Raw genomic sequence first — 23,128 nt, 5'->3', positions numbered from 1 at the left:
GGAAAAAGGGCCTAGGTTTAATAAGGTGCTGCAGCAGCAAGGGAGAAATCAGAAGAGGGGAATTTGGCTCCTTCCCTGCATCCGTAAAGGTGCACACACACCTGCTGCAGTGTGGAAATGTCTACAGGCCCATCAACTCCTCTGGTGATGTTGTAAGCCTTGAGGTCGTCCCTGCCACCCCAAGCAAGGACCATCTCCTTGGCCCGAATGTCCAGGATGGCATTCAAAGTCCTCTTTGAAATGCTCAAACAGCTCCCACAAGCTGTGCACATCCTATTACTTCTGTGCCTTGCACACTCTTAACATCAATCTGTGAGGATCACTGGCTATGGCATGTAAAGGGACGCTGACATGTGATGAGGAATGAGACCTCAGAGGGCCCTGTGCTTTACCCTGTGTCAGCCACATGGAGGTGGCATGACCCTGTGTGTGATACCAAGCACAGTCAGACATCATCCAGCAAAAGGTACAGGTGACCATGGGACATGAAACCTATATATCTTCCTCTGTGCTCTAAATGGCTGAAGAGAGGCCATGGCTGCCCATCCAGCATGTTCTAACTTGCATGAAAAATTCTAAATAATTTAACTAAGTACCCTTGTGCTAACAAACGAAACCATATCTACTCCTGCAGGAACAGAATGGACTTGTCACTCTAGGTTACAAAGCAATGCCAGGCTCTTACAGATAAAGCAAGGTGTTGCAATATTTATAAGATATTTGAATTTGGTGTATGTGGAGTGTGACATGAATTCCTCTCTCTTCCATAGGGAATTTCAGTCAGCATGCAGGTAGGCAGCACCTTCAGCTCCATGCAGATCTTTGGTTTGACCAAACCACGGGCTCTCTGTCAGCCTCCTCTCACCAGCAGGTATATTTTGGCTTCCCTGAAGGCCTAGCAGCTGATTTCTGATAGTGGCATACAGAGGCCTGGGCAGGGTGAATGAAGAGGTCACAATCATAATTCTTCCAAAGGCAATGAAGCACTCACAGCACAAGTCAATAAAAAAATAACCCAACCAGCACCAACTAACCAGCACAAAAGGTACAAGGGCACTCTCCAAGGAGCCCATGTCTAATTTACAAGACCATTCACACAGATCATAATGAATTTCCAGATACTCTGGTTTACCACTGGCCTTTTCAAACTGTGCTGCAAACAGAAAGCCAAGGGCTGAGAGCTTGGTTTCTCTGCGGCTTTCTTTCTCAGGTCTGACAAAGAGGGAAATGCCAGCTGCATTAAGTTTTATTGTTTTCTTCCCCAATTAAGCCACAGCCACCCACGCAGGGCCATTCCTGGGGACCTGCTGGCTGGCAGCAGTGCCGCCAAGAGCAGCGCAGCTGTTCACATGGCCGCACTCACAGTCCTGCACTGAAATCACCAGCAGCCGCAGGGGAAAAAAAGCACAGTGCACGTTGCAGGATTTCCTACCACAGGGAGAAAGCCGGTCCCCACCACGAGGCAGAAGACGTGGCAGAAGAGCAGAGACAGCCATTCATGCGGGATCTGAGGTCCCAGTGGGACAGAGCTCCATAATAAGGATGGTCATATTCCCATGCAGACTGATAAGGATCCCAGAGCAATGTAATTCCCTTCTGCAGGTGATGCTCCATTGCAGCTTGGGTCTTTAACACTCCCTGATGCTCAGAAGATGCCCACACAAATCCACTGAGGCTGCAGTCTGGGGGGAAGAGGGAGCTAAATATTTAATTTCAGGCTCTTTCATCAAATATTTAATCTATTTAATATTAATTAAATCTTGGTCTGAATAAACAACAGCTAAAAACTCACCTCTTCCTCCAAACATTTGATAACTTGAACATGACAGCTTACACCATCTCAACTGAGATGGCAATGAACAAGGGTTTTTTTTCCACCTTTAATATCTTAAAAGCAATGGCAGATAGCTGACCTCCTTGTTGGCCTCCTCCAGTCCTTTAAGGCAGGATCTTTTGTGTGTCAATATACAGTAACATCATCTGGTTTACACCAACATTTCCACACCCTGCTTGGTAACCTCTCATCTTTGAAAGACTACATTTGTACCCCCCACAAATGCACACACCCAGGCAGTGCAGCAGGAATCCATGAAGCTAAGCTGGAGGAAGGGGAATTCCAGGGTGAGGTGGTGGTGAGGGAGGGCTAAAATAGGAACAGATCATTTCTACCCCAAAGGATTTAATCCACTTAACGCCAGGCCATGAAGTCAGCTGCCACCATTGCACCTGCAGCCACTATTGCCTTATATTACAGAAGGAAACCCTATTTGGATCAAGGTCCATTTACACCAGTCGCACCAGCCAGAACTCATTTTCTAATTAACCCTGGTAGAGCAGTCAGCAATGAAGGATTGCCCTGCACACAGCACTGCTTACCTTGCTTTCCTCAGTGCACGTCCCGTTGAGCAGAGCAGATTTGAGCTTCTTTTCCTCTCTGCTGCACTGCCTTAAAGCCATCCCACTCAAATGATAGGAAACATCAATGAAAACAATTATACTGCTGCTCAAAATGGAATGGATGTACCTCCATCGTCCCGAGACAGCAATGCTGAAGGCCCCGATCCCAGTGGAGATAAAGCCTTCAATGTAAGCAAGTCAGGTTATTCTGCTTATACCAGTTATTTTAACTCCTCAGGCCCCACAAAATTTGGGGCTTAAAAGTCAGTCTTTGAAAATAATAAATGCAGGATTGGTTTTAAATAGCTGAATGCTTTGCAGTAACTCAATGCATGCAGATGGAAGGCAAGGCAGCCTCCAGCAAGCGTTGCTTTCTCAGAGATGGTTGTGGTGGAGAGCTCTTTGCTTTTTTTCCTGTAGAGAGTAATTGAAAAGCAAACAGGAAAAAGGCCATAAAGTCACGGCCCAGAAAATCACCACTGTTTCAATCAGCAAAGGAGCAATCAATTCTCCATGTAGCACTTGATTAAAAACAAAAGTTTCTCATCTCTGGGAGCAAACTCTACAGCAAGTGAGTCCCAGAGCTCTGGAGGACTGCAGGGCTGCTCCTGCCAATGCTACGTCCCAGCTGGCCTGAGCCAATGGAGGTCAGATGCTGCAAGAATGGCAAATGAGGAAGGAGGGGTGTTTAGGTCAACTCACCTCCCGATGAATCCTGCTTGCACTGTTACTCTTGCATTTGACTTAAAAAACATTTTCGAGAGGCTCTCCTCCTGACTGGAGCAATGCTGAAGGGAAACACATGTTGGTGGAATTTCTCCCTCAGCACAGAAAGCAGTTCTGGCTCAGGAAGTCCCTGAACACCCAGCAGCCCTTGAGCTTCCTGGGAGAGGTCCTTGTTGCTCTGTGTTCCCTGACATCAAAGCCATGCAGGACTTCAGAGCCCTCCCATGAACACGATGTCCCCTCACCTGATCAATATGGAGTTGACCACCACACCGACAAACCCAGCGCCAGCTTAAGCTCTTTGAAGCCAGTAAAAGCCAGCAAGTTTATGCCCTTGCTGACAAACACCTATGCCTCTCCTCAAGTAGTGGAGAGGCTTTCTTGCTCCATTTCCAGTTTATCCTCACATTGCTTTGTAGCGTTTGGGTACCACACCCCACTCATCTCAGCAGGTCCTGCTGTGGGATGTTGGCTTCACACACTCATGGTCCCACGTGGGAAATCAGCACTACTGGGGAACTGCTCAAATGCCTCAAAATGTCCCCTCAGAAGGAAAGGATGTTGAACAACCAGCTCACATGTCAGCATCTCCATTCAACATCTTCTGGCATCTCCTGCCCCAGGCAGAGGTTGAGACCTGCTGCCATGAAACAAACTCAACAACAACTCAAACTTGCTCAAGCCAAGGCATATCTGAAAAGCTGGGCATGGCACAAAGTGGGAGAAAACCCAGAAGCCATCTCTGCATTAGCAGGGCACAGGATGGCAGAAGTAAAGTGCCTGGTCCCAGCTCCCCCCCCCATGCAGAGAAGCCCAAAATTGGGGCTGTCCTGGGCCCCATAGCCATCTGTTGCACAGGTCCATAGGACCTTGGGCCAGCCAGAAGCCACAGCCCAACCCAAGGAAGGTGTGATTTAAGGTTCTTTCCACAGCTGTAATCTCACCTGTACTTCTGAGGCTCAGCCCGCTGCCCTTGCAGTTCACAGAGCAGTCAGCATCTGCTCCATTTGCGAGCTGAGTGCCGCAGGGCTGGGCTCTCTGCTGACCTGGCAGTAAGGCTCAGCAGCTGCACAGACCTGGCACCTCACAGAGCATCACCACAAACCAGCTGCACAGCAAGGTCTGCAGCGGGAGCGGTGCCACATCTGCCAGAGCACTGCCTGTAACCCAGGAGTAATCTCTGTAGACTGAACTTTTCCAGCAGTGAAAGAGATTATTCAGAAATAAAATAACACAAAGAGCCACAAGGACAGATTCCCAAGCTGCCTCCCAGCCACCCGACCCAAGAGGAACAGCATGGGGCACCAGAACCAGTGAGACCTACTGTGTGGGGAGGGGTACTCCTGGCACAGCATGGTTGAGGGACATGGGCTGAAACCCACAGGAGCTTTCTCAAGCCTGAAAAATGCATGGTTTGTGAGTAGAGTGACTGGATTCAAGTCCAGCTCTCCTTGGGTCACCGTGGAAAGGCTGCTCAACATGACCGGCCCCTTGTGCCTCTGCAAATAGGGGCAAAACCCCACAGCAATAAGTGTGAGTGCCAGCAGAGAAAGGTCAGAGACAAGCTCTGGGCAGGCTGTCAGCTGGCTGTGCAAGAAAAGCCTGCAGCTCACCCATAGAGACATCTTGGAGCTGAGCCTTGCCAGCTCCAATACCTCAGGCCACTCCTCATCCACCACGGCATCTCCATGACACAGCCTGCAGGGCCCTGCAGTTGGACACATCCCCCCAGCCAACAAAAACGGCTCAAGACAGATCCGAAAACAAATGTCCAGCAGCTCAGGGAAATGAAACACAAAAGAATCAGCAGGCAGCAGGCAAAGGCAGCAGGATGGTGGAAATTAAGACACCAGCCACAGGGGTGGACAGGCAGCTCTGCATGGCAGATGAAAAAGTCACTGACTGCACCCACCGCAGTTCCTGGGGCATTTTATTTGGCTGGTCTGAACCACAAGGGGTCGGGAAGAACATAACCCCAAAAGCACGTTGCTTTTGCATTTGGTGGAAAACTGGGAGGAAGCTGTGCATATTTAAGCCGTGCACAGTGACAGCCCATCAAAGCCCCTGCCCCAAATCCACCAGAACACCGGCTGTGCTAGAGACTTGGCCAGGAGGCCAACAGGCAGAAGGATGGGGATGTGTGACTGATGGCCACTCAGTTGCCAGCTCCTACATCTATCCTAGGGTCTGCTTGGGAAAACCTGCCAAAGCCAACAGGTGTACCTGCAGCCAGAGGGGACAGCAGAATACCTGCCTCCATCACACCCTCCAGGCCTGCGAAACACTCTGGCCACGTGGGCACTCCTGCATACATGCAGGAATATCTCCTTCCAGCCCAATCACTTCTAATCCCATCTGCAGCCTAATTATTACAAACCTTCTCAACCAATCAGCTATAAAGCAGCCACAGCTGGGCAGCCCCAGCAAGAGGCAAAACCAGGGTCAGGCTGCATTTCTGAAAAGCAAATCACCTCTAAGCTCTTTTCTCTAAGAAACACATGAATGCTCTTACCATGCCATGAAAGGGGGTGGGAAGAACAAGAAACACCAAGGACTCATTTGTTGCTCTGCCCCTGCGCAATGAAGCGAGCCATTGTTCCCTACCTGCTGTCACAACGCCTTCAGAAAGCACCACTGCTTTTCCCAACGTGTTCCTGTAGCAGTGTCAAAAGCAAAGCTGCCTGAGAATCGGTGAGCAGCTGGAAAAAAATACGACACAGCTAAACAGATTATTCAGAAGGCTTTCACGCTTGATCTGTAAACACTCTTTTATTTATTAAAAATAATCATCCATTGTAGCAACCTCTGCTTGTGTTTTCTGCTTTGTTTTTACAGTCAAGCACAGTTTATTTGCTCTCCTCACCTTTTGAGGATTCAACTCTGAAAACGCAAGTGAATGTAAACACTGCTCGCCAGGTCCCAGGGTGCGTCCGGGCACCCTGCGAGTGAATACAAAGTCAGAAGGGAGCAAAATCAACAGAACACATCCAAAAGTAAAAAGGTGCTGCTTTAAAGTCTCTTCCTGTGCACCACACAACCCTACAGAAGGCAAATCCATCCTATACGTGAGATTTGAACTTTGCTTTCTCCAAACAGTTCCTATGATCTGTCATCACTGAAGAGCTGTACGGGTGGCATTAGGAGGCTTGCAGACTCGTTTATTAAGAGAGATCAGGAAGTTTTTCCTTTCAGCATTCTCCAGAAATTTCTCCACGGCAGAAGGATGTGACATTTGTTCTCTTTGTGTTTTTAGTTTTGAGCAGAAAAAGCTGAAAGACATTTCAAGAGAGGAGTGGAAAGGCAGCATTAACTCTCTCTCCTGCTCCAACCTCACAATATTTACACTTTGTGGTTTGTTTTTTTTTTTTAATTAAAAAAAAAAAAAAAAAAAAAAAGGCTCTCTTACACTATAAAATAGTGGGGAACCTGCCAGGAAGTTCCCCCTTTCAGAGCTTTGCCCTGTGTAAGACCGCAAGAGGGATGCTTCAGCATTTCCTAGGGCAGATGAGAGCGGCAGATTGCAAACTGAACTCTCCCTCACTCAGGGAACACAGCGGGAGTTAAAACAGCAGAAAATCAATAGAAACAAGACAGCGTGATATACGGAGCGCTGACGTTTGCTTTGAAATGTTATCTATTTACAGTCGGGGGTGGGGGAACCGAGTTAGCATTGAACACACTTTGGCGCTTCAATACAGTATAATATCAGCCGAGGGGAAGTTGCTGAGAGCTTGGCTGGGTCCCAAGCTCTGCACGGCGTGAGAAAGAGCCCTCAGCAGCCCTTGGGTGCCCGCCTGCACGGCAACCGCCCCACGGCTCTGCTGCAGCTGGTAGGGACATGGAAGTTATAGCTCAGCCTTATCGTACCACGGGCAGCACTGAATTCAACAGAACCAGGTAGAACAGAGAGAAAATGAAAAAACAAAACAAAACAAAACAAAACAACCAAAACTAGACTGTTAGGGAGTGTGATCCTCAGCTCTATAGCCAAAAAGAAAAAAAAAAAAAAAAGAAAAAAAATAGAAAAAAGAACAGCAGGACATTGGAAATGGAAATGTTGGTAATATTATCCACTTGTCAGGCAGGGGAAACTGCTCTAACTCTTTGTTGGTTTTGAGTAAGGAGGATTTCAGGGAATGGGAAGAGAGGGAGTTTTCAGGTGTCAAACATAATTAAAGCATTCAGAGTTTCAAAGCTGCTTGCCTTACAGAAATCAAGACATTCAGATGCAGAGATACAATACTGTATTTTACAAGGGGGTTAAAATTAATTACATATACAATGGGGGGTAAGGGGAGGGGGAAGATACAACAAAATAAAAAGCCAACACCTCTGAAGGGGCATACTCCCTCTTTGCTGTTCATCCCACGGAGCTGTGCGTCATTTGTCTTTAAAGAGTCAAACTGAGCAGTCAAGAAAATATCCACTGAGAGACTCTGTGGCAAAAGAAAAAAATCTCACAAAGTAAACCGAGCGAATCGAAAGTCATCCTCCCCTGGGAGCTGAGTGCCAGGCTCAGACCTCCACTTGCCTGCCGCTCCTTGCTGCCGCTGTTGGGCGTTTCAGTGGGCTCATCTCAGGTTTGGAAGGCTTCCTGATCACAAGCTGAAGGAAACCATCCCATGCAAGCACAGCCCAAGAAGCCATGCCTTACTCTCTTGCAAAGTCTTGAATTATTAGTTCTGCCCACAGGTCCTTCAAACGATCCTTTTCCTCTCTATCCTGCAGAGGATCCTTTTGAAGGCCCGTCTGAAGTCGTGGTTGAAAATGGTGTAGATGACGGGGTTCAAGGAGCTATTGCAGTAACCGAACCAGAAGAAGAACTTGAAGAGGGTGGCAGGCACAGAGCAGCTCTTGCAGACTGCAGTCAGCGTGTAGGTGAAGAAGAATGGGAACCAGCAGATGACAAAGACCCCAATCACCACTGCGAGCACGAAGGTGAAACGCTTCTCCCGGTTCTGCCTGCCCCTCCATCGGGACCCTTTGGTGTTCCTCTCCTCCTCCGTCTTCCTGGGCAAAGCGTCCCCAGGTTTAATCTGGCTCAGCTTAGTCTTGGTCTTTCCCCGCAGGGGTCTCTCTGACTTCTTGGGTTGGTTGTTCTCCTGGTGCTCAGAGGAGGAGGTTTCTTCCATATCTATGCCGTTGACCTCTCCCTCCTGCCCATCTCCAGCTCCGGCCGCTTTCTCCCCATTGAGCTGGGCTGAAGCTGGCAGGTCCTCCTTGTCAGCCAAGCCATTCTGCTTTTTCTCCGGGCGCTCCGCCCTCTTGTTCAGCGGGACCCTGGTTCGCCTCTTGGCTATCTGATAGATGCGCACGTAGACCAGGATCATGATGAGGCACGGGGTGAAGAAGGAGCCGATGCTCGACGAGATGATGTACCACTTCTCGTCATTGATCTTGCACCCTGCCGGCCACTGGTCCACCTTCTGCCCGCTCTTCTTCTCTATGGAGATGAGCGGCGGGAAGGAGATGACGGCCGAGATGACCCAGACGATGAAGATGATGCACTTGATGCGGCGCGGGGTGCGCTTGAGGTTGTATTCGATGGCTTGAGTGATGGACCAGTAGCGGTCCAGGCTGATGGCGCACAAATGCACGATGGAGGAGGTGCAGAACAGCACGTCCAAGGCCAGGTAGATCTCGCACCAGACTTTGCCAAAGTACCAGTAGCCCATCACCTCGTTCGCCAGGGAGAAGGGGATGACCAGCGTGGCCACCAGGATGTCGGCTGAGGCTAAGGACACCAGGAAGAGGTTCTGGGGGGCCTTGAGCGCCCGGCTGGTGAAGACGGCAATGATGACCAGGACGTTGCCGAAGACGGTGAAGAGCATGAGCAAGCCCGCCAGGCTGATGAGGGTGACGGTGGTGTGCAGGGGGTACGGCATGCTCCATCCCAGCCCGGCCCCGCTGTCGTTGAAGGTCCCGTTGGCGCCGGGAGGCGGGTAGCCCTCCTCCTCCTCCAGCTGCCGCTGGTACTCCATGGAGGAGAAGTGGCCCCTCTCCGTGAACGGGCGCTCCGGGTTAAACATCAACCCCGCTGCGCGGACACCCCCGCCCTTCGCCCCCTGCCCCACCCGCGCCGCTCCCGGCTCTCCGCGGGGCTCCGCGCTCCTACAGCGGCGCCGCCCGGACGGGGGCTGAGCGGCGGCGGCCGGGGGGGCGAGGGCGGGCGCGGCTCATGCCGGGCGCGAAGCGCAGCGGAGCCGAGCCTGGGCTGCAGCCGACGGAGGCTGCTCTGCTTCGCTCGCCGCGGAGCCGTTTTATAGCCCCGGATCAGGCCGGGGCTGCCGCGTCAGCCCCACGTGGGGAGCTGCCCCCGGTGCGCGCACACGCACACACACACACACACACACACACACGGACGCGGGCAGACGCGCCGCGCACACACAAACAGACGCACATACACACACAGACACACATACGCGCGCGCGCGCACACACACACACACACAGACCCCGCAGCTTCGCCTGCAGCGCCGACAAGCTCAGCCCCATCCACCTCCTGCCCGCTGCTCCGGGTACCCCCAGCCCCCGGCTCCCCCACCTTCCCCGAGCATCGCAGCCTCACGGCGCGGTGCCACCCCATCCCGCACGGGCTCCGAGCCCTGCGCGGCCCCCTCCCCCCCGCACACACGCATACACACACACACACACACACGGCCGTGGTGCCGCTTCGGGCCGTCGCGAGTGGGGAAAGGCGAGGCGGGGGGAGCAGCCGGGCGGCGGCCCCAGGCAGCGCGGGGGGGCAGTGGCACCTGCTGGCCGCCGCACCGCACTGCACGCAGCGGCCCTCGTGGCCACAGCACCCACGCGATGTCCCGACCCGCGGCACCCGAACGCCAGCAGCCGCAACCGGCGCCGGGGGAGTTCCTCCTGCCACACGCCAGTTCCCCGCAGGCTCTCGCAGTCTTTCCTCCACGCAGGAGGATGGGAGGTGAGTGGCAGCCCCGCGTCTGCCCCACGGAGAGGAGCAGCTTCAGACCCCCACGTGCTGGCTTAGCCCCCCTGGGTTGCAGCAGCATCACAGCACCTCGTTAGCAGCAAAGAGCAGTGGTGGCACACCTGGTGGTCCCCACATCTCAGCACGCACAGAGCGCTGACCCATACAGCCCTGGCTTACACACACATGGGCTCTTTGCTCTTACTTTTAGATGTCCCTAAAGATGATCAGGGTTCAGGCAGCTCTCAGTTAATCACCACATCAGGTGCTTGAGCCAATAAAGGTATTCCCTGCACAGGAGGGAGAAAGCCCTGTTCCCTCATCCCCACACTGTGCTATAAGCAGTGACGCAAAGTAGGGCCTGGGATGTGGGAGTTGCTGGACACAGCCTACAGTGCTGACACGGGTGAGAGGGCAGTGGGGGAGATGCCCATTTTGCAGATGCCAGCTGCAGAGAGTGCCTTCAAGGCTGTAAAGTGAGGCCACAGTGACACACACACACACACACACACACACACTTCCCTGTGTTCACTGACCTCCATCAGAGTCGGTGCAATCTGACCTCACAGCACAGGGCACATGGAGACAGAGGGTGCAGGGACTCCTGGGGCTGCAGCAAGGCTGGGAGTGCTGTGCTGGGACCTCATGCTTTTCTGGAGCACCTATCGCATCCTCACAAGCCAAATTCCTCAACGTGGGCAGAGTGTAGATGTAAATGATGAAACCACAACAGCTGCTTCAATTTTCTCTCTCCTTTTGTAGATGGAAACCCCTCAGTCTCACCTAAAGCTCAACCCAGCCACTTCCACTCTGAGCTGTGACATTGAGAAAGCAGACCCCAGCAGCACCTGTAAGCACCTCAGTAGCATCACATCTCCCTTTCAGCCTCTGTCCAGGTCGTCTCACAGCTCTGCCGTGATGGTGAGAAGCACCAGGGCTGGTGCAGACCCCCAGGATAGCCCCCAAGCACACCCACTCCTGCAGGAGGGCTGTGGTAGCAGCCCATCCCATGCATTATGGTAATTATAATGCCTCAGCACTCAGAGTCCTGGGATTTGGTGAGAAACGTGCATTTGTAGTCTGTGGAAGACTGTAGAGAAAAAGCTTGGGGGGCAGAAGGGGGAAAGTAACAGTAAATAAAATTTTGATATCAGTCTCCTGGCATCCAGCTGCTCAGCATTTGGATGCATGCTGCTAACAAGGCTGATGTGAGCAGCCAGGGCTCTGAAGCCCCAACTCCATCAGCACCAGTGGGACAGCCCAGGAAGCTGTTCAAGCCCTGTGAGCTACAGACCCAGGGCACAGCCAAGCTGTGCCACAACAAACACTGCTTTTCCCTTTTTCTTTTGCTCTTATACCTCAGAAGGTGCTGTGGAAGAGGCACAGACCTCCAGCACTCAGACCTGACACCAGTGGGTGCATTGCTGCCCAACAACACCATCAGCCAAAGCACTGCCCATTTCCAGCAGGGCACTGCGAATGCTGTGATTCATCTTTTCCTTCTTACAAAAGAAAAGCAAAACACAGTTTAAAATGAAAAAAATCATCACAAGCGTAGCAGGCCTGGCCACCCCCTGTCCACCCCTACCAGCTGCTCAGGCACTTTGCCCTGCTCACACGTCCAGCCTCACAGTCCTCCCCTTCCCCACCCACTGCTATGCCGCAGATGTGCATTTTGCTTCTTTCCCTCCACTTCACAGCAGTGCCTTTGCAACAGGGTTTGCTCAGCCTTGGCTGTTGGCTGTGCTTCCCTGAGTTATTTGATCAAATAGGTGTGGGAAGAGCCACAGGGACAGTACCCTGCTGCTGGCTGTGCAGAGCAGCATACTGAGTATCACCAACCATGGCAGATCCTCATATCTAGCTCAAACCAGCATGAGACAGTCCCTGTGCAACCACCAGCTCCTTCCATACTGTTTTGCAAACAGCTTTAAAGCCTTGCTCTTGTTTCCCCATAGGCCACACTCAGGTTGCCAGCCCTGTCAGGCAAGATTCTAAGCAGCAGGTTGGGTTGCGCAGCCCAATGCTGACAGCCAAGACAAACATTGCTGTGCTACCAGCTGCAGCATGGTGGAGCTTGGGGCACAGGCACAGCGCTCATGTGAGCGTCACATTTGTCCACTGCTTTACCTCCCTGTAAAGTGCCATTCAGGCACTTCATGCTGAGTGGGGAAAGTGAAGAAAAGAAACTGGGTGCTGCCAGCTTTCCCTGCAGCCTTCCCTCAATGGGAGCAATCCAGCCCCAGCAGCTCAGCAGGTCGCCTTTCACCAGCAGAGCCAGCCCGTGTTTCAGGCAACATTGAGACTATCTCTCTATAAAGCTTTTTGTTTCACACCTGAGACAGGTTAGCACTCAATTACTCAGCTGAGAAGTCATAACTCATTCCATCAAGTTGCTCTCCCTTGGGTCCCCCCCATATCTTTACCCTTTCCCTCCCTGCTCTTCACCATCTCCGTCCAAAGCTGGATATAGGCTGTCATAGCCATGCTCCAGGCTGCAACCAGCAGCATCCTGAGGCTGCAGAGCCAACCTGGCGTGTCCCTGTCCCTGGTTGCTGTGGAGAGGGAACTGTATCCTCCACCCCTTCGCAGCCCAGGCAAGTGTTCAGCACCAGCATTCCATGCACGCCCACAGCAGGCAGGTAGGCTCAGTTTAACCCAGCTTGGCCAAAACGAAGCCAGCATGGCAGTGCTGCAGGCAGGGATCAAAGCGCTCTGGGTGGCAGCAGCACTTCTTGAAGGCTGAGCTGCACTGAGCATAATTGCCTGGAATTGCTGGGTTCCCAGAAAGCAGAGCACATTGGCGCAGCTCCACGAGGAGGGAGGCCACCAGGGAACACGGCGAGACTTGAGGTGCTTTTGTTTATTACTTATTTCACCATCTAGTGGCAAAAGCAAATAGCGCTGAGATATCACGCAGGAGCTGCAGCTGGACCTGCAGGGGAGCTTCTCTCTGTGTCAACTTCTGTCCCTCTCTGTAGCAGGGGATGGGGACGAGGATGCAGGGCAGCATCCAGAGCTGCATCGTTCCCCTAGTCCTAAACCACAGCCCTGCACAAAGCCCCCTCTGACAGCCACCCCAGGACACGGTTCAGTGGGCATGGTGGTGGTGGGTCGATGGTTGGACTAGATGATCTCAGTGGGCTTTAACCAACCCTGACTCTTCTCTCCAGAGGCGGGGCTTCCATCCTTGTGCTTGGTTTGCGGATCCTGCGTGCAGCACATGGCAGAGGGGAATCCATCATCCTTACCGAGCCTGTTCCCTCCTTGGCTACAATACAATTAACCCTGTACAGATTGCAAGGTACAACATTTTTTTTTTCCTGTGAGGCTCAAATTAAGTTTAAACACCAGCATGTGATTTATTTGCTTATTCAGCACTATGACCTGCTTTTCAGCTACACAAAGCCTCTCTCTCCCCAGGAAACATTTATCCTATCTGGGAACTGTTTACTGAGGGCAATAATGTGTAACCAGGATAAAGCACTCAGAGAAGGCAGGCTGGTACACAAGATATGAGAGAAGAAGTATAGTGCATCCACACTTATGGCTTTTTGGTTCCAGTTTTCTTTTTTCCCCATGAACAGCAAAGGCAGCAAGGTAAATTATTGCCACACAGAACTAAAGAGCAAAATAATCCACGTCTTGCTCTGAAGCATCACAAGAAACTAAGCGCATACAAGCAACCATGAATCTCTGCTGCTACACTCTTCCCTGCTTTGCTGAGAAGACAGAGCAAAGGGAAGAGGGAAAAGAGAAATCAGCCATTCAGCCTCCAGCACAAATTAATGAAGGGCAGGGTCATAGAAACAGAATATCCCGAGTTAGAAGGGACCCAACAAGGAACATCAAAGTCCAACTCTCAGCCCCACACAGGACCACCCAAAAATCAGATCATATGCCTGAGAGTGTTGCCCAGATGCCTCCTGAACTCCAGCAGCTCGGTGCTACGGCCATTTCCTTGGAGAGCCTGTCCTGTGCCCACCAACAACTGGTAGGGAACATTTTCCTGATATTCAACCTGACCTTCCTCATCACAGCTTCATGCCACTGGATAGAAAGGGAAAGCAAATTTGAAGAGATGCTTGATCTCTCAAGAGATGGGGAGTACCAAACCCTTCCTGAACTTGTTTCCACTCATTAAGCCCAAGCAGTTTGCTGGCTCACACCCACAAAGAAGTAGAAATTGCCACACAGTGCCTGAGAGTTACATGAGGCATATCCCAACTGCACTGACAGGAAAACTGCAACCAGAATCAGGACTTTACCTCACCCTTCCAGTTCAGCCAGGTTAGAGGCGGCCCCCCAAACCCCAGAAAGCTCGCTGCGCATTTCAGCTGGCTTTAACCAACAGCCCTGCAAACCTTCCTTGGCCACACAGCCAAGAACCGAGCCTGGGCCACCCCAGAAAGCTCTCAGGTCTCCGAGCACCTCGCCAGCACAGCCCAGGCCTCAGCAGCTAAAAACCACCTCTGATCCACCGGTACCACCTGGTGTGAATTGTCCTTCAGCTGAGCTAGAAACACGAGTGATAAGCAATGCTTTCATACATACCTTGAGAAAATTTAATTTGTGAAAAATAAATATTTATGGGGAATTAAATGTCTCTATGAAATGAGAATGACATTTTCCCATTAATATTTCACTAACCATTTAATTGTGGGAGCATGTGGGTTTTCCCAAAGCAGAAGCGATGAGCTTGAAGCATCGCACATATCCCAGACCTCTGAGTACTGCTTAGTGCTGTGTCATCTCATGAACTAAGCCATTCTTCCTAGAAGGTTTGGACAAAGATCAACCACAGGATTTCTGAATCCAAACGCATTCCTATCTGAGCCTCAATAGATACCCCAGGTCAAACCATCCATCCTGTAGGTGTTCATGCACCAAAACCCTCCAACACACGGCACAGGGGAAGGCCGGCTGCACAGACCCACTCACCACTTGGCCCAACTTTCTTCTAGGGGATTTCCTCCAGCTGCTCTCACCCCTTCTAGGCAAACTTCCAGCTGCCTGAAGCCACTGGGAAGTGCATTGGTCCCCACACCAGCACTATGTGGGACTCCACATCCTGGCAGGCTGGCACAGCTCAGCAGAGCCAAAAAGTGCTTTATTTGCAGACTAAGAAGCCTTACATCAGAGCTGCCTCTTACCAGCAGCTCCCTGCCCAGCTGAACTTCTTGCCCTTTGCTTGCTGGCAAGGGCAGATGACTCAAACTTCTTAGTTGTAACTTCCCACCCAGTTAAAATACTTGGCAAGGACAAAAAAATGAAAATAAATTGAAGGGCATCCAACAAAGCTTAGGTCATACAGAGGGAAGAGTTTTGCAGTGCTGTTCGTACCATGCCTGCTTTCAAGCAGTGTTTTGAGATTTTCTTGGGGAAAAAAAAAAGAAAAAAGAAAAGGCTTTTCCATTAAAACTGCACATTCTAAGTTTGGAAATCACTTCACATAGCCAGCTGTAACAACACAGGACAAAAAGCAAAGCAGCCAATTGGTCAACTAAAGAAACTATCAAAGGACAGCAAATTAAGGATTCCTTATGAGCTTTAACAAAGAAATACTTTTCCAACAGAAAGAAAAGGATGGTGTTGTGGAAAGAGCTTTTAAAACGGAACACTTGTGTGCAATTTTGCAGATAGCATCTTACTCAGAGGGAGTGGGGTAGATTGATCTCTAAAGACTCTTAAAAGGTTTTGCAGTGGAAAAATAGTTGCAAGGCATACAGTCAGATAATTAACTGTGCAGCCCAGGCTGCCAGCTGCTCACTCAAATACTCCAGATGGCTCCTCCTCTAAAACATCATCATTTGATCTTGGTAATCAAATTATCTCCCACTCTTACAATCCTAAGTGAGGCAAGGCTCGTATAAAGAGATGATATATTTTATTCGACTGAAACGGCTTGCAAAAGCAATATAAATGAGCTTTCAAGGCACTCTGTCTCTCTTAATTGTATCAAAGCTCACCATCTCCAGCCCTTTAACACCTTTTCTTTTCCTGGCATAGGCCGCTGTTGCCACCACATCCAACCCAAAAGCACCGTTTGTGTTTGCACGCCAAACACCGAGGCACAGAAATCCACAACTTCCCAGTGGGAACTGGGACATGCCACTGGACAGCAGCACTGGGAGACTCAGTAACCTCAAGCATGTAGGCTGGATTCATTACACCAAAACGCAATCCAGCAGAGTTGCCCAAAGTGACTGCCTGTGTGCTTTTTGAGGCCTTGACACAGACCTTAGGATACAGCGTGCCAGAAACAGAAATCTTCCTTTCTTTTCACTCATTTGGAGCTCTTGTGAGGGCAGGCACATCTCTGGATGCATTTGAGTAGAAACTGATCATGGCTGGCAAGGTCCCATCCTGGGAAAATAGAACCCAACCAGTGCAGTGCCGATCTACAACTGAAAAGAAAAATTAAACTAGAAATTTCTCAATGCTTTCAGAAAATGTTGAGCTTGGACAGTTTAAAAAAGCCAGCTGAAACATTCAAAGTCACAACTTCCCAAACCATGCACTCTTGCTACTATGAATACAGTTTTAAACTCCGGCAATATTTAAACCAACCTCCCCCCGTAAAGTTTGGTATCAATTTTGCCTCTCAAACCTACTTACAAGAGACGGTGAAAATCAGCGCTACAGCTGATCAGAAGAAACCATTTATTATCGCAGTGGGTGGTTGGCATCTGAAAATCTAAACCCCAATCGGATCATTTCGTAGAAGGATTATTCCCCACCGAGATTTTGCATTAAACTTTATCACCCACTCAATTCCAGTTTTTTGTAACAGCTGCACTTTCATGTTACAGACTGGAGAGCAAAGAACAAAGCAGCTTGCTAAAGACCATGAATGGGGAAAAGGAGTTGGACCTGGGCTGGAAAACTATGGAGAAGGATAACAAGAATTATCCCAGAATGGATGAGCGTTTGTTTGAGCATTAAAAAAAAAACTAGAACCATGAGTTGATGGAAAGCCACTCCCTTCCATGAAAAACCATGAAGAACAGTAAAAAGCAAATGAAGAGGAAAGATCCTTCATAAATGTCTCAGAATACAAGAACTGGGGACTCTACAAATGAAATCAGGTGGTGTGGTTTGAAACAAACAGAAGGAAGCACTTTTTCACTCAGCACATAATTATATTGTAGCATTATTAGACACAGGATGTTGTAGAGGCTAGAAGTAAATAGATTTAGGGAAAAGAAAAAGAAAGAAAAAAAAAGAAAACAGCACTTCTGTGAATTTGCCAAATTTATCAAGGGCTACTGAAGCTGATCCTCTCTTGGCAAGCTCAACAGGCTCTGGCTGGCAAGCTCTGAGCAGTACTCCAGAGGTGCAGGAGAGTGCCCTCACAGACCTAACCACCACGCAGTGCTGTTAGATGGGGAGAGTGGGACACAGCCATCACCACGGCACAGGACAGCCACTGCTGGGTGCACTGGGGAGCCCCCTGGATTCACCGAGCTCAGATCCCTACGTCACAGCAAGACGGATGTCCTCCACTTGGACACGGACTGCTGGGCACTTGGATCTCATTCCGTGCTACCATAGCAAGTACTTTGGTGTCATCCTCATCAAAGCCACATCTAAAAAGCTGGAGCCTTTATACTCTGATTTCAAAGGACATCAACCTATTTCTTTGTTCACAGGACAGGACATAACCACGGCCTTCTTGAAACAGCACCTATCTCAGTGAGTTGTACAGAGCAAAAAAAAAATGCATTTCAGGTCTCTGTCACGTCATCTTTGACATACCTCCTTTTATTAAGCAAGAAGTTTAAATGCAGGTGGCTGCCTTGTAGGCAGCAATTTTATACTTACTTCAATTTTGTCATTGCTCAAGTGCATTTTGCACTAAAACCTGAGATTTATTTCCCTTTTCAGAGAGAAAGTTCTGTAGTTATTTTGCTTTATGCCTTCCTGTACTGTAGAAAAGAAGAGTAAAAGATTTTACCAACATCTGCTTTATAAGGGTGTGTAATTTATCTCCCTTATGAATAAAGTAGTTACTGTGAAGCAATCCATTAAGTTTCCTCTAATTGCTATGCACGAGAAAAAAAAAAAAACTTCTATTATTTGAAAAACCGTCTTGTGAAGAGTTACAAGTATATAATGAGAAAGCATTTCTTGATCACTCGGGGCGCTGCAAAAAGACAACATACATCCAGCTCACATTGGACCAGAAATACTAGAGAACTTCCAAAAGACTCAGCGGCAGCTCATTTACAAATATACTATTTATAATGAATGCATTGATACAGAATGACTCTTATAAAAAAGCAAGGCAATCTTTTATATAGACATAACAATCAACATTACAATAATTCAGATTAAAAGTACATTTTTGTAGACTGTTTACACTCTTGTTTAGCTTTTTAACCACAAAGTTAGCGTGGTCTGGTATTTTTCCACAGTAAAAGTCCTGTGCAGTCCTGGTTAAGACCTAAACATCAGAATATTAAACATCGTTTTCTGACCTTCGCCAGCATAAAAACAAAAACCACTTGTAGATACTATCGGTTGTTTGTAATTGTCCTCACCGTGCCTTGAAGTTTGTGTTGTGCAAATTACTGCCAACTGCACATCTAATTAGAAGCTATTCCCAGCATGCCAATCGGATACAACTGAGGTGTGGTTTGACCATACGAAAGTTCTTAGTTGAATCCAGATATGAAGACTCTCCAGCTAAGTCTGTACTGATTCAGAAATTTAAATTCAAAACAAAACAAACAAAAAACGCTCTGATAAAGCTCTGTGACTTTTAAATAAAAGCTATTTTTCCAACTCCCAGGATCAGAGACGATACTTGAATTTCACGTGATACAATGGGTTTAAGTGCTAACCAGCCAGACAGTTTGAGTACTACTTTACTAAATCATGTACAAACACGACCTTCAAGAAGTCTGAACATGCACTTTCTCACACAACATTAGCAAAAGATGGACAAACTGCAGGGAAAACCTAAACCAAAAAGAGGCACTGAAGCAAATATTTTACAGCATAAATCTCTTTCCAAAAAGGGGCGTATGAATTTAGAAGCCTCCAATGGCATCTGACAAACTACAAAGTGCCAATCAGACAGCTCTGTGGCCCAGCTGTACACGCAGCCCTTCTGCTGCGTTTAGGCTAGAAAATCTGTTTAGGAAGTTGAATACGGGACAAGAAGAGACAGAACTGTAATGGTTTTATACTATCTAAACTTAAAACATTTTTGCAGGGAGTAACAGCTTTCTATGTAGCAAATTGAAATGCAACGCAACCAAAATGAGTCATAATGGCAATAAAACCTTCTCTTTCTTATTTAAGAAATCCCTAATCTGTTTTATGCCTGACCAAATTTCCGTAACACTGTGTAGTCTGTAGTACAGTAATTCAGCTTCTGCTATGTCAAGGCATGATTCAGGACAGTGTCTTTATAGAGCATATGTATATGCACATATTTTTATGTACATTGCAGGGAGACATTCAAAATAGATACAAAGGTCATTATTTTCACCCAAAGTAAAGATTGTCACGTTTTACCCCTGTAAATTATTTGGGAGATAACAGTAGGACAAGGCAGACAAAAATATGAGTATTTGGGAATGACCTGTTTCTGCATCCTGCTTTGGAAGAAGCCCTAAAGAGCTCATTTCACCACTCTGTCAATGCTTTCACACAAACATAGATACATATAACACGTATGTATGCATACATACACTTGCCAGGATGAAGTTACTTCCGTTCATATTTTAATTGATTAGGCCCAACAAAATATTGAAACACGTAGAAATAAACCAGCATGTGCCCAGTGTCATCAGGCACTAAATGCCATTTAGAACCCACACCCATTAACAAGCCAGCATCCTGGCAAATGTAGAAGTCTGTTATGATCAAAACAGCTGGATCTGCATGGCTCTATCAACAGATCTGGATATAAATCCACGTGTGCACATACGGAGATTTATACGTGCCTACTCCCAATCCATTCCATATGCTTAATATCTAAACTTTGGGATAATTTTAAAGAAACTTTCAAATTTTCCCTTCAGAATGCATAAAATTAAACTTCTAAAACAGGGCTCGGGATGATCTGGCGTTGCAACAACCATACTAATACAAAGAGTTTGAAAAAATATCCTGCTTTTAATATAGCAATGAATTAAAACATAGCTTTATTTATCCCTAAAAGTGTAATGAAAAGAATACCTTGTTTTTAAGCAAGTGTAACGAGCAAAATTTCAGTAGCCAACCCACCCACAAGAATTTATCTGACAGAGGGTGAGCTGCAATCATACAGTCATGAACCATGTACCTTAACAAGGTGAATAACTGACGTATTTACAAACTAAGCAAATTTAATCCTGTCAGCTCTTGTAAAAATGAGATTGAGGAGCAGACAAGGAATGAGACCGAGACGCCTGAAAACACAAGGGGTCGCCACTTTTGTTTCAAAGAACCGTACTAATCAATCCATTTTCCCCCAGTGACCTGAGGGCACAAATGTGGGCTTAGCAGTCTATTCCAAAGTTAGATTACAGTCTTGAAATTATGCATCACAGCATCTTCATATTTTAACACCTTAATGCTGAGAACGATTAACTTCAGGCAGAACTGTAAGAAAATAGCCTTTTATAAACTAAATTCTAAACTGAAAAGCTACAGTAGATGTAAAAAAGAAACAAGGCGGGGAGGGGGGAAGAGGTGGGGGCAGAGTTATTGTGTGAGAAAGAAAAGAATATTACTTAGTAAAATCCAGTGACATCTACAATAGTTTTACAGCACATTTAAGCCCTCTAAGGTTTTATATCTCCACCTGCCTTCCATTTAAAACTTACTCCTTGTTAATGAAAAGACATAAGACAAAGCAGAATGCAATGCTGGGAGAAGAAAAAAAAAGCAAAACTAGATCAAGGCAATACATGTAAGTAAGCATGCCTGAAAGCCAGAAATAACATTCCCCCAAGCTTTCTGCGCATGGAATAAATTTCTCATAGCATCAGCTGATTTGATTTTGTTCAAAAGATAAAGTCCTCTAAACCACACTACCCCAGCAGCAACTCCAGCAGGTATGAACTGGACAGCTCTTTAGTAAACGTGGAATGCAACCGCCTCGAGCTCCTGCCCTCCTGGAAAAGGGCAACTGGCCCTGCAAGTGCAGCAACAGCATACATTTCCCTGAAGCATCTTCTGCCTTGTGAGCAACCAAGGAAGTTGCAGTAAAACTGAATGTCTACTACTTACAGTGTTTCTCTCGAGCTATCGACAGCGATGCACAAATGAAAAAGGTGCCTCTTTTTTAACAGATCGGTTTAATACTGAAACAGATAGGATGAAGTTAAAAAAAAAAAAAAAAAAAGAATAATCAAGGTACTGAACTGAATATTTTGAAGCAAGTGCCCCAGCTGTGGGGAAAAGTGCATTTAGTTCAGCAGCAAAACAGCACAGTGTGAAGATATTGTGCTTGGACACAGAAGTTCCATAATGGAAGGAGGTACAAGGCAAGTCAAGATATAAAACCATAGTACATTGTTACCAACTTTAAAACTTACATATATTGCAGTGTTCAAAAGTAAGACACATTCATTTATTGTACAAGGACTATAAGGAATCCTTAAAATTGCCTGTTGTAGTTTATGACTCAACACTGTAATAAAAATGTACATATATATTATTTCCTTGCCACTTAACTGTACTGTTAGACCTCGTGGAGTCGTTACTTCACGAAAAAGAAAACCGCTTCTCACTCCGTGTTTTCACCAATCTGAAAAGGTTTACTTGTGCTAGAAAAGACCAATTGCAAAAGGCTCAGTTCAGATATGTTATGCCTGCAACTGATAATTCAGGGAAGCAAGACTTAAAAGAATTCAAGCTTGTTTTTTTCCTTTTTTTTTTTTTTCTTTTTCCTTTTCTTTCATTTTGACTGCATCCTTTTCACCTGCCAGTTGTTCTGATGAGTATATGTCTTTAGTATACAAACCGGTTGATAAAAATTCATCAGCAGAGGCATATAAATTCTAGATATGATTGATTAAAACAGAGCAAATCAAAATAAAACAAAATCCAGTGATTTACTCTGACTGTAAACAATATAAAAACACCATTTGCTTCAAATCTCAAAATAAGTTAAAAGAAAATCCCAACCTCAGGACACGTGACCCTTACAGGTTTTGACACACACACAAAAAAAAAAAAAAAGAGGGATTAAACAGAAAAGTTCATTATATAAAGGTTATATGTTTCTCTTAACTGAAAGTAAATCTAAGCAAAACTATCTTTGTCCCTTAAATTTGAGTTCATTGGCAATTGCTTTAAATGAACTGGCATGTCCAGGTTACTCAACTTCCATCAAATTCAGCAAAGAAAACTTAGACAAGCATTTTTACAGATAAAAAAAAAAAAATCTAAATGGCTATGATTCCTCTATTAGCAGAAACACATAATGCAGTCTTAAATTTGCTGTTTTATATTATTTATATATTTATATATATATAATATAATATAAACCACATATATTATATTATATATACATACGCAGACAATTAAAACATTAATGCAGTTTGTATTTTTGTACAGTGTATTGGACAATCCGATCAGCATCAGACCATGGCACGGTATGGTCCCTGCATCTTTAGGAACTGAATGATGAAAGAGGGTCCTCCTGCAACAATCTGAGGCGGAAGGTGGCTGAGTGGGCAGTTCTCAATACTCATTATTGACAGTTTGCTGCAAAGAGCCAGCTCAAAGGGAAGGCTGTGCAGGTTGGGGTTGTCATTCAAATACAGTTCTTCCAGATTCTCCAGTGTACCTGGTTAAAATAAAATAATACAGAGAAGTACGTTTTGGTTCACGCAGTTTTTAACTGTTAGAAGCTTTAAGTCCACTTGGAGACTCTTCACAATGTAAAATCTAGAGTCAGTTACTCATCTAAACTATTTTCAAGCCCAGCACATTTTCTGTTCGCAAGCATTCGAACGAGAGCCCACATCTGCTCTGGTTTTCCTGTGAAAAGGGCCATTACAATATCTCCTGTAGACAGCAATTGAAAATATGCCTAGTAACAGAGCAGATAGGGATTTTTACC

The 23,128-nt window shown here is 47.2% G+C and overlaps 2 protein-coding genes across 2 annotated transcripts in view; both read right to left on the bottom strand.

Moving 5' to 3' along the window:
* Positions 1-5,885: 5,885 nt before the first annotated feature.
* Positions 5,886-9,152, bottom strand: ADRA2A (adrenoceptor alpha 2A). The gene has a single exon (XM_042863765.1). It carries the CDS (start codon positions 9,150-9,152, stop codon positions 7,821-7,823), a length of 1,332 nt encoding a protein of 443 aa, XP_042719699.1. The 3' UTR covers positions 5,886-7,820.
* Positions 9,153-18,332: 9,180 nt separating this feature from the next.
* SHOC2 (SHOC2 leucine rich repeat scaffold protein) overlaps positions 18,333-23,128 on the bottom strand; it is a 58,852-nt gene continuing 54,056 nt past the window's right edge. Inside the window, exon 9 of the mRNA XM_042863852.1 lies at positions 18,333-22,852. Coding sequence (XP_042719786.1) covers positions 22,644-22,852 — 209 coding nt within the window. The 3' untranslated portion in view covers positions 18,333-22,643. The remainder of the gene's footprint in view (positions 22,853-23,128) is intronic.

This window comes from Lagopus leucura, unplaced genomic scaffold (genome assembly GCF_019238085.1).
Source record: "Lagopus leucura isolate 7727_CA_CO unplaced genomic scaffold, USGS_WTPT01 Super-Scaffold_741, whole genome shotgun sequence".
In the NCBI taxonomy this organism is placed as follows: Eukaryota; Metazoa; Chordata; class Aves; order Galliformes; family Phasianidae; genus Lagopus; species Lagopus leucura.
Note: the sequence above shows the minus strand (reverse complement) of the source record. Positions and strands in the feature narration are given on the sequence as shown.